The sequence below is a fragment of the Equus quagga genome, chromosome 5 (assembly GCF_021613505.1).
Source record: "Equus quagga isolate Etosha38 chromosome 5, UCLA_HA_Equagga_1.0, whole genome shotgun sequence".
Lineage (NCBI taxonomy): Eukaryota > Metazoa > Chordata > Mammalia > Perissodactyla > Equidae > Equus > Equus quagga.
Window position 1 is genome coordinate 30323921 of NC_060271.1, and position 13770 is coordinate 30337690.

Consider the following 13770-nt stretch of genomic DNA (forward strand, 5'->3'; position numbering starts at 1 on the left):
GCCGTGGAACCCAGAACGCCTTCCCCGAGGGCTGGCCCCCCGTGGACTGTTTAATTCCCGCAGCCTGTCCTCCTCCCTGGGAGTTAGAGTACCATCTCTGTGTAACAGATGAGACAGCTGAGGCCCAGAGGGTGAGCACTGGCTGGTACAGCCCTGGGCCACCGGGCTCTGCCCCCATAAGCGAGGGTCAGTAACCAAGGCGACGGCTGAGGGGCTGCCTGGGATCAGGCGACCCTGCCTTCTTTCCTTCAGGGGAGCTTGGCTGCTGGGGGCTGACAGGCAGCCCAGGCCAGGTCCCCTGGGCCGAGGTGGCACTTTCCCCAGTTGTTCCCCATCCTCCCTGCAGTTGCTCTACTTCTAAACACGCGGGGTCTGTCCTCCAGCTCATCCTCACCTTCAGGGGTTAGCTGGTATGATAAGCACTTTACAGTGTGGAAACTGAGGCCCAGAGGAGGAGAGGGACTTGGCGGGTTAGAGCAGGGCATGGTTACAGAGTTGGACTCTCAGGGCTGAGCTGCAGAGCAGAGCAGCAAAGGTGGGGTCCACTGAGACCATCTCCTCTTCCTCTCCCTGGGCCTGTCCTCCTGGACCTACAGAGAGCCGCTCTGTGCCCTGGGCCTGGGCTGGGCCCTAACACCCGTTGTCTGGAGCCCCTGATTTTCAAAACCCAGGCTCCTTTTCTGAAGGATGGGCTTCGGGAAGAGAAGGTGGCCAGTTGCCTTCTGTGTCACCTTGACCTGTCACGGCCCATCACTGAGACTCAGCTTTCTCACCTGTTAAGTGGGGACAGAACCCCCCCTCATGGGGATGTGCAGGGGGAGACAAGGCCGTGCATGTCAGCTTCTGAGGCCTGGAGTGGAGGAAGTGCTTGGAGGTCGGCTGCTGTTTGCATTTCCGCTCCTCCCAGCTACTGCTCTTAGCCTGCAGAGGCGCTGCAGGGGCTGGGTGCTGGGAGAAGGGGGCTTCCTGGAGGAGGGGCTCTTGGGCTGGGCCCCAGAGGACAAGAAAGCATTCCTGGCAGGGGCTGCACCTGAGCTGTGGCCCTGATGTGTGGGAGGTGAAGAATATTCAAGAAACTCTGGGAGTAGCAGCAGCAGGAGGTTGTGGTGGGTGGGCCCTGGAGCGGGCAACCCTGCCTTCTTTCCTTCGGGGGACCCCACTCGGACCCGTGGCTGATCCTTGCAGTCTTAAAACAGGGACTTTCAAAGCTAGAGGAGCCCCAGTGAGCAGGCTATGCAGAAGGGAAACTGAGGCACAGAGTCTGCACAGACTGGGCTCCAGGTGACCAAGTGAGCTGAGCCAGAGCTCCCCACCCGGCTCCCAGCGTGGCTGCCGAATGAAAGAGACCTTTCTGCAGGCCCGTCTTTCCTCGGGCACAGGAAGTCCCCTTCTGCTCCCCGTGGACGGCCTGGGCCCCGTGGCTCTGAGACTCTCTGGCGTCCTGGCCACGTGGAGCCGCCTCAGCTTCCCTTTGCCCCTCCCTGGCAGTGGCTTCAGCATTCCACAGCCACACAGAAGCAATTCCTGAAGTGCCGTTAAAACTCCCCTCCTCCTGAGTGCCTGCCCCATGTGAAGGCAGAACGGCAGACGGTGGGGGCCAGATTCCCTGACTCATATCCTGGGTCCCAGACCAGCCACTCAGCACCGGTCTCCACTTGAAACCTCAGTGGCCTCATCTGTACAATGGGAGCAAAAAGGAAAGTGTCAAGAGAAAGCGTGCTGGGCTTGGCATTGGGGGTCTGGGTGCCCAGTGCTGGCTCTGCATCCCAGACACGATTTAGCCTCCTGGCTGAAGTGTCCTGGTCTCTAATGTGGGGGTGATGACCCTGCCTCCCTTGGCACAAGCAGAGGCAAAAGTGACAGTGGTGATGGCCCCAGACCCGTGTGCATGGAGAGTGTCCACAGACCTTGTTTGGCTGACAGCACGACCTGTGAGGGTGCCGTGATGGGGGCACTGTGGCTTAGGGTGGGGGACAGGGAGTGTGACTTGAGTGAGGCCACCAGGCTGCAACAGCAGGGCCCATCCTCAAACCCAGGCTGACTGTGAAACCCGCCCTCCTTCCTCCGGGCCGCAGGAGTGCCTGTCAACCATACACAGTGTGACTCAGAGACGGGACTTTATTTGCCAGTGACGATAACAACAAGGCCTGAGGTTTTGCACTGGCTTTTGTGTAGCCTCATTGGCTGCCTTCAAGCTTGTGGGTGACTAAGACACCCAGATCCTTTGCACCCAAGCTGCTGTCAGGTCAGTCTGCGGTCTCCACGTCCATCCAGCCGCCTTTCTGCCTGTTGAGATTGTTCTGAATTCGTTCGTCCTCCAGCTTGTTCACAGCACCCTGGCCTTTTCGGTGGCCTCAGTAGCAAGGGCAGCATTTCCTCTGAGGCCTGCCAGGGCTGAGGGCTGAGCCCTACGACTCTCCCCTGGAGACCGCCTCCCGAGGGACAGCCTTCACTCAGTCCTCAGTGACTAAGACAACACAACCAACCAGAAAGAGGAATCTTGAACCTGGAGCTTGCAAACTGGCAGCCCCCTGTGCAGGCCAAGTCCTACAGAGTGGCTGATGGTTTTTGTTTTCTTTTTCAGTATTTGAATTAATTGTCAACATGTAAGACATGGGAGATCTCACATAAATGCAGGTTTGTGGCTTCTCCTGGTGAACTGAATGTTCTGGCAACACTGGGCCCACCCCTGGCAGGGTACCGGTCAGCTGGGCTGCGTGGCAACGGCCCTTCTCCAAGGCACAGCCTCGCCAGTCTGCCCCAGTCCCCACCCATCACTCTTGCCTCTTTTGCATGACTTGCCTGGACCCCAAAAGCATCTGAGTGTGTAGCCCCAGCTCCAGCCAAACTCACCTCCTGCCCATGTCTTTCCCTTGTTGCCCAGGGTCCTGGGAGGCAGCACTGGGGGCCTGGCTGGAGGCCAGCTGGTCTCATTCTGGCTGCCAAGTGTCCCTGGGCCTCCTTGGAGGAGAAAGTGGGGTCCCTGGCTCTTGGTGCCTTGCCGAGCCCATCGCGGCTCCCAGGACTCCCTGCTCCATTCCTCAGGGCTCCCAGGTGCCCCCTTGATCTGTGGTGAGGTGTGCAGGCAGCTGGGGGCCTGTGGGTACCAGAAGCCATGACATCCCCTTTTGGCGAGCAGAAATCAGGCCCCTTCAAAGGCCTCTGACTTGGTCCCCTCATTCCCAGCGGGGGCAACAGTTGCTTCACACTTTGCCAGGCCCCCAGGGCACCATTTTCCAGGCCTCTGAGAGAACAGCAAGTGATTGAATTCCACTTCCCATCTGCTTCTCTCTTCTTCTCTCCATGTCAATCTAGAAAATTCCACGTCACTCAGACCCAAGGTCTCAGGCAAGCCTTCTGCTCTTCCTTAGCCCCTTCCCACGCTTCTTTTCCAAGGGATCCCAGGTCCAGGAAGTCCTTCCCCCTTCCTTGCTGTGTGACCTCAGGCAAGCCTCTTCACCTCTCTGAGCCACAATTCTCTTGTCTGTGAAAAGAGGGCTGGGCCACCCTGCTGCCTGGCCTCCTCTGTCACGTCCTGTGAAGCAGTGAGCCAGCCTCCGATGTTAGGCTGATCAGGAGAACCCAGGACTCTTGGGCCCTCTGAGTGAGCCATCCATTCGGAGTCTGCCCTGGGGAAGCGCCCAGACACAGGGAGGGGTGGATGGGGACGTGCCTGGGAGCCCGTGTCCGCTGGAGAGGAGCGGTGAGTGGACTGTGGCCCGCGGATGTGACGATCAGGAACAGGAACGCAGGAGGCACGGCGCGGCAGTGCACGCTTGTGGAGCCCTCCCTCTGCCACAGGGAGGGCCCCAAGGGTTTTGCAGGGACTCTGCTCTTTCTGTGGGGCCGGGCTGCTCTCCCCATTTTACAGAAGAGGAAACATGACGCTTCTATGTGTGTCTGGAAAAGCGGGTTACAGAATGATACAGCCGGGCAGAGACCATTCAGGACAGTTCCTTGAGAAGCTTGCTGTGTGTTTCCTGGCATGTGAAACCCAAAACAGGCTGGAAGAAAGACTCCAAACCGATCACGTGGAGGACTTCCGGGGAGGGGGCGGGGCCGGTCTGTCATGCTTTGATTTTTGTAGATGTTTATGTGTTCCTTGAGAAATGTAAAATGAGTCGTTGGAAAAGTGGTGTGTGCATGTGTGTGTGTTTGTGTCCCTGCAAGCGTGATGTCATTCAAGAAGCCTTGAGGGGCCGGCCCGGTGGCGCAGCGGTTAAGTGCACACGTTCCACTTCAGCAGCCTGGGGTTCACCGGGTTCGGATCCCGGGTGCGGACATGGCACCACTTGGCAAGCCATGCTGTGGTAGGCGTCCCACATATAAAGTAGAGGAAGATGGGCATGGATGTTAGCTCAGGGCCAGTCTTCCTCAGCAAAAAAAGAGGAGGATTGGCAGCAATTAGTTCAGGGCTAATCTTCCTCAAAAAAAAAAAAGAAAAAGAAAAAGAAAGAAGCCTTGAGGGTGCCCCAGCTGGCTGTTTGAAGGCAGGGGAATGGCCTTGACCCCGACTGCACCTCTGGAGCGTGGGAGACGAGGCTGGCATCCTTCCTGTGCGGGCCGTGGCAGAGGGGTAGTGGGAAATGGTGGCAGGTTCTCCAGGGGGTGATGCCCCAAGCCAGGTATGCTGGTGCCCTGTCCGCAGCTTCAAGTCAGAGATGGCAGCACAGCCCCGACTCGTGCCCCGCGCCGCTTCCCAGCATCCTGGCCAGTCACCCCTTCTGTCTGAGGCCCAGAGAGGAGGAGGCGTGTGCTGGGGTCCCGGGGTGCCCAGGACTGGAGCAGCTGGCAGTCGCATTCTGGCTCCCAATTTTCTTGCAGATGTGTGTGGAGAGGGGGTCTGAGATGCTGGTGGCCGAGGGTGGCAGCATTCCTGGGTTCCCCCCTGCCTCCCGCGGGGCCTGTTTGAGCCCCTCTCCTACCCCATTGCCATGGGTCCCGTTCTGCCACAGAGTGTGTTGTAGGGGGCTCCATCACAGGTTTGGTTTAAACACGGAGTTCACATCTCAACTCCACAACTTACTGTGCCTGTGGCCTGGAGCCCCCTTCTGAGTAACCCTGTTCACACAGGAGGGTGGGACCACGGCAGCCCCCCGGCGGCACAGAACCATCCTTCCCTGTTCAGAAAAGAGGGCAGTGGTGACCTATGGGCTCCCCCTGTGGAGACACTGGGTTAGCCCTCAGGAGGGACTTCCCAGTGGACTAGGCATTTCTGTCCCCCCTCCCGAGACCCTCGGGGACCAGCTGCTGATGGGCTCCCCGTGCTCCTCAGGGCACCGGCAGAAGCTGGAGGACCAGACCAAGGCGTTTGACCGCTTCGGGGACCTGGAACGGCTGCGCATGCGGGTGACGCCAAGCACGCCCAGCCCCCGGGGCTCGCTCAGCACCACAAGCCACTTCAGCAGCCAGGCACAGACCCCCATCCAAGGTACGGCCCCGCGGGGGCTGGCGTGGGGGGCAGGTGGACGGGGGACCTGGAGGAAAATTCGTCCGAGGATCGTGCACTGCGCCGCCCTCGTTTTGTGAAGGAGGCGGCCGGTGCTCACTCGCTCTGCAAATATTCCCGGGGCCTGCTCTGTGCCCGGTCCTGGGCCAGGCCCTTCATTCATTCACTCCGCAAACATTGATTGACACCCATGTGCCATCGTGGTGCCTGGCCCAGGGATCAGCATAAAGAGACAGCCACAGTCCCTGCCCTTCAGGAGCCCCCGTCCCCTGGGGGACATGGGCACTGATCCCACAGTGCCCCCACTAAGATTGGGCAGGACTTGCCCAAGGAGCCTGCGACAGACACGTCCCTGCTGAGGACACCCGGGTCCCCCAAGCCTCGGGTTTCTCATCTGAAAGTGGGGTGGTGGCGGCCACCTCGGCCTGGGCCCGGGAGACTTTCAAATGACATTCCTGCACTCAGGCAAACTTTGTAAGCCAGTGGGTGATGTTGCAGCCCTGTAGAGACACAGTATCACCTGGGAAGGGTCCACCCACCCAGAGACCCCTCCCAGACAGGAAGGCGGAGGGAGGCCTCTGAGCTGAGGCCCGAGACGAGGTGTCTGTCCCCGCTGCCTGGGATAGACAGAGCACGCACAGTCGAAGCTCGCCCTCGGCAGGCCTTCCAGGGTACACAGCCGCGGGGCACGCAGCAGCTGCTGGGCAATGGCGGGGTCGGGAGTGTCTGCTGCTCTCCAGGTTTTCTCGGGCAGTGGGCTGGGGCGCAGGAGGCTAAAGCACGGCTGGCCCTCAGGCCAGGCCGGGCAGAGAGCGCTTGTCACCAGTGCTGGACAGAGGCAGGAGGGCTGGCTGCTGTCCGCACTGGGGTGGGGGGGGGGGGCCTTCTTTCTCGGGCCTCCAGGGTTAGACCCCCCCCGCCGGGCAGATGAGTGAACTGAGGCTTCAGCAGTTCCAGGCCACCCTTGGGCTCCACAGCACCTGTCCCCAGGAACTTCCTGCACTTCTGAGGGTACAGGAGGGGATCCCGAGCTGGAAGAGCCTGGGGTGGAGGTGCAGTCCGACTCCCGCCTGCTGCATGCCCCTCTCCTTCACAATGCTCCAGGCTGAGCTGCACCGGCTGGGTCTGTGCGCAGGGAGGCCTGGCCCCCAGCCCTAACATGAGCGTCAGGCACGGGGCTGTGGCAGGGGACCTGATGCAGCCCCTTGATGCGAAGAGAAGGGCCTCCCCGTTCTGGCCTAGGAAGCTAAGCCCCCAGGGTGGGAGAGGCCCCAGGTCCAGCTGCTCTGAGCCCGTGGGCTGTCGCGTGTGAGGTAGGCAGCAGCTCTAGAGCCCAGGGCGGTGCAGGGGGATCTGAGCTCAAGAGGCAGTGGGAGGAACCCTGCACTCTGCTCACGCCCACCCCTGCCCAAAACTGCCTGTGCTCCTATCCCCCAGGGCCGGCATTTGTCAAGATACGGTAGCCTGAGCCTCCAGGCCCTCCTCTGCGGAGGGCAGAGCCGGGGCCCTGCGGGTATCGGGTCCTAGCCAGGGAGACCTGCAATCCTGCAAGTGGGGGTGAACAATGGCCTCCTGTTTAGCAGCTCCCGTGGAAGGAGAGCCCCCCTCTGCCCTCGCACACTTGTGTGGACATGGCCTGGGAGTCAGTGCCTGAGGGAGCCTCCGGCAGGCCCAGCCACCCGCTGTCCAGCCCCAAACGGCCAGGCCGGACCCCGCAGCAGGCAGAGCCCCTGCCTCCACCAGGCTGGGAGGAGATGAGGTCAGGCCTCTGTGGGACGGCGGCTGAGCCCGTCCTTCCCCTTCTGCTGCGTCCTGAGGCAGGACCCCCAGCCCCTCCTGACCTCCACACAGCCCTGGGCCTCGGGCGGCTTGTGTGGCCCTTCACCCCAGCCTGGCCTCCGCTGCCCCAGGCCTGTCACCTTGGAGTGAGAGGAGGGCCCTGGATGCCAGGACCAAGGAAGGAGCGAGAACTTTGCAGTGGGGGACCTGGCCAGGAACTTGGGCTTTACCAGGCACTGGCTGTGGGATCTTAGGCAAGTCGCTTCACTTCTCTGAGCCTCTGTTTTCTGGTCTGTGAAGTGGGAAGAAGGAGGTACCTGCCATAGAGGGGTGTTGACAGGGCCAGCTGGGGGAGTCGCTGTCTCTGGCGCTCCCATCCTGGCGGGAGCAGCCTCTGCCTTCAGACCCGTCCAGAGGCTGCCTGTCAGGACACCCCACCAGCACTTCTCTTGTGCCTGTTAATAGCTTTGACCTCAGACTTTGGTCACTGGCAAGCAGGGCCGAGGCCCCCAGCCCTCCGTACCCCAGCCCCAGCCCCCGGCCGCGGCCGCCCACAATGGGGGCTTCTCCCAGCTCAAAGGGCCCATTCAGCTGCCACGCAGCAGCTGGGGCAATTTGGAGAAGAAAATAAACATTTCCTCCCAGTGTTGGGGTTGGCTGCTCGACAGCGGCCTGGCCAGCTCTGGTTTCCTGGGGCTACTGGGCTGGAGGGGCGGGGGCGGGAGCCGAGGGGGTGCCGAGGGCAGACGCTTCACCCAGCACCCTGGGAGGGAGGCAGGAGGGGACAGTGGCAGGTCCGGGCAGGCCGCCCACAGCTGGGTGAACTCCGAGGGCCGCTCACACCCAGGCCCACCTCGCACGGCCTGGGGTCCCCGTCTGGGTTTTCTCTGGTTTGAAAATGGGGCTCCTGTGGGGCGGGCGGCACTCACTTCCCAGGGCTCAGAGCGGAGGCGGTGGCCTCACGCTCGCCATGCTTGGGGTGCCAGGCACCGCCAGCAAGGGCTTCTGAGACGAGGGCGGGCACCTCCCACCCCCTAGGCTTCCGCGCACCACTCACCAGCCAAGGGACCTGTGAGGGAGGGTCCCAGATGTTCCAGAAAGCTCCAGTCACCCTGACTCTTGCCCCTGTATCTCCCCACCTCGAGCCCAGGAGGAGCGTCCTTCCATTCTGATCCACACCCAGACCCGGAGCCTGCTGCCGAGGGAACACTCCCGGCTGAATCAGGAAGACCCCAAAGCCCAGAGAAGTCACAAGTCTCACCTCAGGGCACACAGCCCCTCAGGCAGATCTAGGGAAGCGAGAGGCGTGAGGGCACCTGCGCCCATATGAGTCCCAGCAGGCAGGGCCCCTGGCGCTGGCCAGGCCAGAGGCTGGTCATTCTCCCTCTCCTGGCTTTTACCCTTTGCTGGGATGGGACACAGGGGTTGGGGCCAGACAGACTTCACCTCGGGACCACTGCTAGGGGCTCATCCACCTCCACGCTGCTGCCCAGAGTCGCACCCATGGCCAGAATACAAGGAAGGCCCGTGTCGGGCTCCTCTTTGCAGGGCCTGGAATGGGCCACTTCTCCTGGGTGCCCAGAACATGAGGTGTCACAGCCTCCGCAGCGCCAACCCTCATCGGTCCTACTCCATGCCCAGTCTAAGCGCTTTACATGTAGTAACTAGTTTCATTCCTCAGAACTGTTCTTGTCTCCATTTTTATGTGGGAAGACTGACACACAGAGAGGTTAAGTGACTTGCCCAAGGACACACAGCTAAGAAGTGTCAGAACCAGGATAAGTGTCTAGCCACAGACCACACAGTTAACTTCCATTCTCTGCTGCTTCAAAGAGGGGACGGCTGCCTATCAGGCACATATCAGGGCTCAGAACCAGGAACAGTAGGGTTTTGTGCCAGGTCCAATGTGCTGTGTGACCCTTAGGCAAGTGCCTCACCCTCTCTGGGCCTCAATTTTCCTACCCAGGGAGTTAGACTCAATCCCGAAGTCCCTTTGAATGCTGAGGTTTTGGGGATCTGTGATTTTAAAGGTGAGGGGCAGAGACTGGGACAGCCTTGTCTTTGAGCACAGTGAGGAGTCAAACTCTTGGGGAAGCCAGGGCAGGGCCTGGGCTGGACACTGGGTCTCCCTGTGACAAAGGCAGGGTCCAGGCCGCCAAGCCCCTCCAGCTGCCATCTCGCTTTGCTGCCGAGGCAGGTGAGGGTGGCATCTGATCATTGTCTGGCTCCCAGTCTGTCAGCCTGAAGGGCAGCCCTGGAGACACAGGCCCAGAGCAAGGGGGCAGGCAGGATGGACAGAGCTGCTGCGGACCCAGCCCCCACGACACAGGCACGAGCTCAAGTAACCCACCTGAGTGCCTCCGGGCAGGAGAGGGCAGGAGCTGCGCACACACGCCCAGCAGAGAGCAGAGGCCTCAGATGAGTTCCATCCTGCACGACATCAGGAGCATCCATCTTTCTCCCTCGCTGCCTGTTTCCTTATCTGCAAAAGCCCAGCCCACTCCAGTCTTGCGGGCCGCTGGAGACCCTCTTCACATCCGCGCTCTCGCCAGCTCTTAACCATGAGAGAGGGGGGGAGGCGGAAGCTGCCGGCCAGGCTGCTGGAGCCTATGCTGGCCCCTCCCCGGCTCCGCACACCCCCCACCCCGGGCCAGCTGGGCCCCCTCCACCCCTCAACCGGCCTCTGTGCCGCTCAGCTGTGCAGAGGATCCCACGAGGGGAAGGAAAAGCCCCCTCCTTCTCCACCTGCCCGGCAGGCCCCTGTGGCCCACGCACCTGCCGTCACCTGCTTCCCAGGTGGGGGCCACATTCAGAGTCAGGCGGGCTCCAGCCCCTGAGCAGCCCAGGGCAATAGGAGCGGAGCAAGGTCTCGAAACAGGGGTCCTCCAGCCGGGCCTGGGGAACCGGGGCCCCTTGGTGGTCCTTAAAGAAGGGCCCGGGGGGTGTCGGGCTGCGACTGACTGCCCTCCTTGCTGTCCTGCAGGCACCTCGGACCTGAACCCTTTCTCCGACCCCCGCCAGTTTGACCGCTCCTTCCCAGCGCTGCCGACCCTCACGGAGAGCCGCTTCTCGGACCCCCGGATGCATTACCCGGGGGCCATGTCGGCTACCTTCTCCTACAGCGCCACGCCCTCGGGCACGAGCATCAGCAGCCTCGGCATGGCCGGCATGCCGGCCACCAGCCGCTTCCACCACACCTACCTCCCGCCGCCCTACCCTGGGGCCCCGCAGAACCAGAGCGGGCCCTTCCAGGCCAACCCGGGCCCCTACCACCTCTACTACGGCGCGTCCTCTGGCTCCTACCCCTTCTCCATGGTGGCCGGCAGCAGCGGCGGTGGTGACCGCTCGCCCACCCGCATGCTGGCTTCCTGCACCAGCAGTGCCGCCTCCGTCGCCGCCGGCAACCTCATGAACCCGAGCCTGGGCGGCCAGAGCGACGGCGTGGAGGCCGACGGCAGCCACAGCAACTCGCCCACCGCGCTGAGCACGCCGGGCCGCATGGACGAGGCCGTGTGGCGGCCCTACTGAGTGCCCGATCAGAGCGGACTGCTCCTGCTGGCGGCGGGAACTCCAGGAACCTTCCCGACTAGTGGCTGGCCCAGCTCCGAGGCTCAAGGCAGGAAAAGGACTTATGCTCCTGGGCCATCATGGGCCCAGGCTCCACGGTCCTGGGGCGCAGGGCTGGTGGGGGGCTCAGGGAGCATCTGGTCCAGCCACATCTTTGTACAGAGGGGTAGGGACCTCCCCCAGGACACTGCCCCAGCCCAGATCCTAGTCATCTCAGCCCACATTCCTATGGGAAAACTGTCCTTCTCTTGCCACCTCCTCTGGAATGACCTGGCTGTCCCCAGCTGTGCCCGGTGCTGTCATGGGGTCCAGGTCTCCTGGGACAGAGACCATCTCTGTTCTGGGGAGAGGTGGCATTTGCCTACCTGGCTTAGCCTTTTATCCATAGGGCCCTGGAACGCCCTCCCCAACCCCCACCTTCCTCAGAGACCCTGCACCCCGTGGGCCCCGCCCTCCCTCTGCATTTATGCAAATCGAGTCAGAACTGGAAGTGCCCCCACCCTGCGGAGGGGCTCCCCTCACTGTATAGATGGGGAAGGAACCCACCCAGAGGACTCAGAAATGGCTGGCAGAGATGGGATAGAACACCCCCAAGCCAGTCCCCTCAGCTCTGCTTCCCCACAATTCCTAACAGCTAAGAAGCCCCCATCCCCGTCCCGGCTGTCTGTGGGTCCCAGGCCCCAGAGTTGAGTCACCCATGGCATCGGGTCCCTAACACCAGGGAAGACACCTACAGACGGGTCCTCCATGCACTTTACCAGCCCGAGGCATTCACCTTCTGTTCTCTTGGTGGGGGCCAGGATGCCCCTTCCCCCTAGGCTGGTCTCCAAATTGCCATTTTTGGAGAGAGCACAGGGACCAGATAGGACAGGGCCTGGCAGAAAGCACTAGCGTGAGAGGTCATGGGGTCGGATGTCAGCATCCCGGTCTCACCCAGGTCCGGCCAATCTGTGCACCCCCAGCCCTCAGCCTCATGGGACGGCCCAGTCAGCTCTTCCGGCCTCTTGACACTGCTCTCCATCTTCAGCCAGGCTGTGCTCTGAAAGCAGTCTTGAACAAAAATTAGTTTTTAAAGCTGATTGTAGAAAAAGAAGCTCCAGTCAAACGTTTTCAAACGCACAGTCTCTTACAGGTGAAGCCCCAGGGTAGTGAGCAGGGTCCCCGCCCATTCTGAGAGTGTGGAATTGCTGGGGTCTCGGCACCCCCTCAGGAGGTCACCTTCCTTCAGCAGCATCCTACCAACCTCCGCCAAAAGCCGACCCTGGTGGGGACCACGGCAAATGCTGGTGACATTTGCCCAAGGGGACGCGTGGGTGTCCTGGTAGGGCTGGGTGGGGTGTGGGCGGTGGGGAGCTGTGGCTGTGTGACGGCAGCACAGAAGAGCTGCGAAGGGCGCGCCGGCCTCCGCCCCAGCCTCACTGTGCCAGGGGTAGAGGATCGCCCCTTCGTTTGCACATGGGGAAGCCCGGCTGCCCCAGGCTTCAGGCTGCCTGGATTCTCGTGTGAGTTCTTAGTTCCAGGGCTTAGTGGAAAAGGACGAGCAAACTCTTCTAAGGGCTAGAAAGCGTGTGGTTTTCAGTAATTATTTCAGCCACATCCTCTGTGGACGTGGAGATCTCCCCTACAAAATGCTCCTTAGTGGTCGTTTCTGTAACAGCACTTGGCCTGCCATCCCACCCCCAAACTGTAACCACATCCACATACCCACACCGGATACACACTCGGGCAGGCGAGGAAGTCCTTCTGGTGGTCTTACTCGGACTCCTCCTGCTACAGTTTCTCTTGTCCTGTGCTCACTGGAAAGAGCAGTCTCCATCTCATCAGCATGGCTGCTGGGGGCGTCCTGCTGACCCCCAACACCCAGGGCCTCACCACCCCTTCTCAGGAAGCAGCTCCAAATCCATTGCCCTTGGACCTCCACTCCTGTTCTCTGTGGTTGTAGACTGGCTTCAGGCCCACGTGGGAGGCCCCCCTTGGGTTCCCAGTGCCCAGCACTTTGTAGCCCTCCCCACCCCTCAGATTACTCCCCCTTCCTGATATCCAAGCCCTGGTGGGGGCAGGGACAGGAAATAAATTGACCCCCAGCCCACCCCCTAGGCGAAGGTGATGGCAGCCATGCTGGGTCTGTCTTTTAAGGCCTGTAGTGGGTGGACAACCCGGGCTGGTAAAAATAGGTCCTTATTTACAAGGCTGCTTTAAGGTTGTGCAAGGCAGACACACGGGTGTAAAGCACAAGGAGATGAAGAGCTTTTGACACCACGTTACTGTAAAGCTGTTGGTGGTGGGGACAGATCCTTTGTGACATATTGTCATGCTGAGGCGTCAATACCTGCCACAGTCATTTCTTCCGTCAAACCGTCCCCAAGCTGGGAAAAGGGTGGGGAGGGGTGGAAACCGCTTTGCACTATAATTTGCTGGTGTGTTTGTTTTTAATGCACAACTTGCTTGTACAGTAAACTGTCTGTCTTCTGTACTATTTAACTGTAAAATGGAATTTTGACTGATTTGTTACAATAATATAACTCTGAGATGTGTTGAAGGATCCCAACGCCAGACTTCTGGGGCTGTGTGCGTGGGGGGGGGGGAGGATGGAGACCACCCCCAGGAGGCAGGGAGGAAGGGGACGGGGGCCCGGGGCAGGGACAGGACTAAACCTTCTGCTCTGAAGGTGACCAGTACCTCAGCCTTCCTGCATCCAGCTCCATCAGGAATGGCCACAGAGACCACCAGGCCAACTGCAGCTGGTGAGGCCTTCTCCTGGTGTGGCTGGAACTGCAGGGGAACGTCAAGACAGGTCTTCAAGGTGCCACCACCCCTTCTCCCCTCACAAGTGGCCCTTAAGGAGGCAGTGCATCTGATCCAGCCTCTTCCCCGGGCTCGGCGTGAGGAGGAGGCAGAGGCAGGTGGAGCGTCAGGCAGCCTTGGGGAGAGCCCCCCCGGGGACCTGAGTTTGCTGGAACAGTGGCGAGTTAGCA

The 13770-nt window shown here is 61.0% G+C and overlaps 1 protein-coding gene across 1 annotated transcript in view; it reads left to right on the forward strand.

Moving 5' to 3' along the window:
* RUNX3 (RUNX family transcription factor 3) overlaps positions 1-13284 on the forward strand; it is a 62777-nt gene extending 49493 nt beyond the window's left edge. Inside the window, exons 5-6 of the mRNA XM_046663546.1 lie at positions 5276-5431; positions 10212-13284. Of these exons, the coding sequence (XP_046519502.1) occupies positions 5276-5431; positions 10212-10756 (701 nt within the window). The 3' untranslated portion in view covers positions 10757-13284. The remainder of the gene's footprint in view (positions 1-5275; positions 5432-10211) is intronic.
* Positions 13285-13770: the final 486 nt, after the last annotated feature.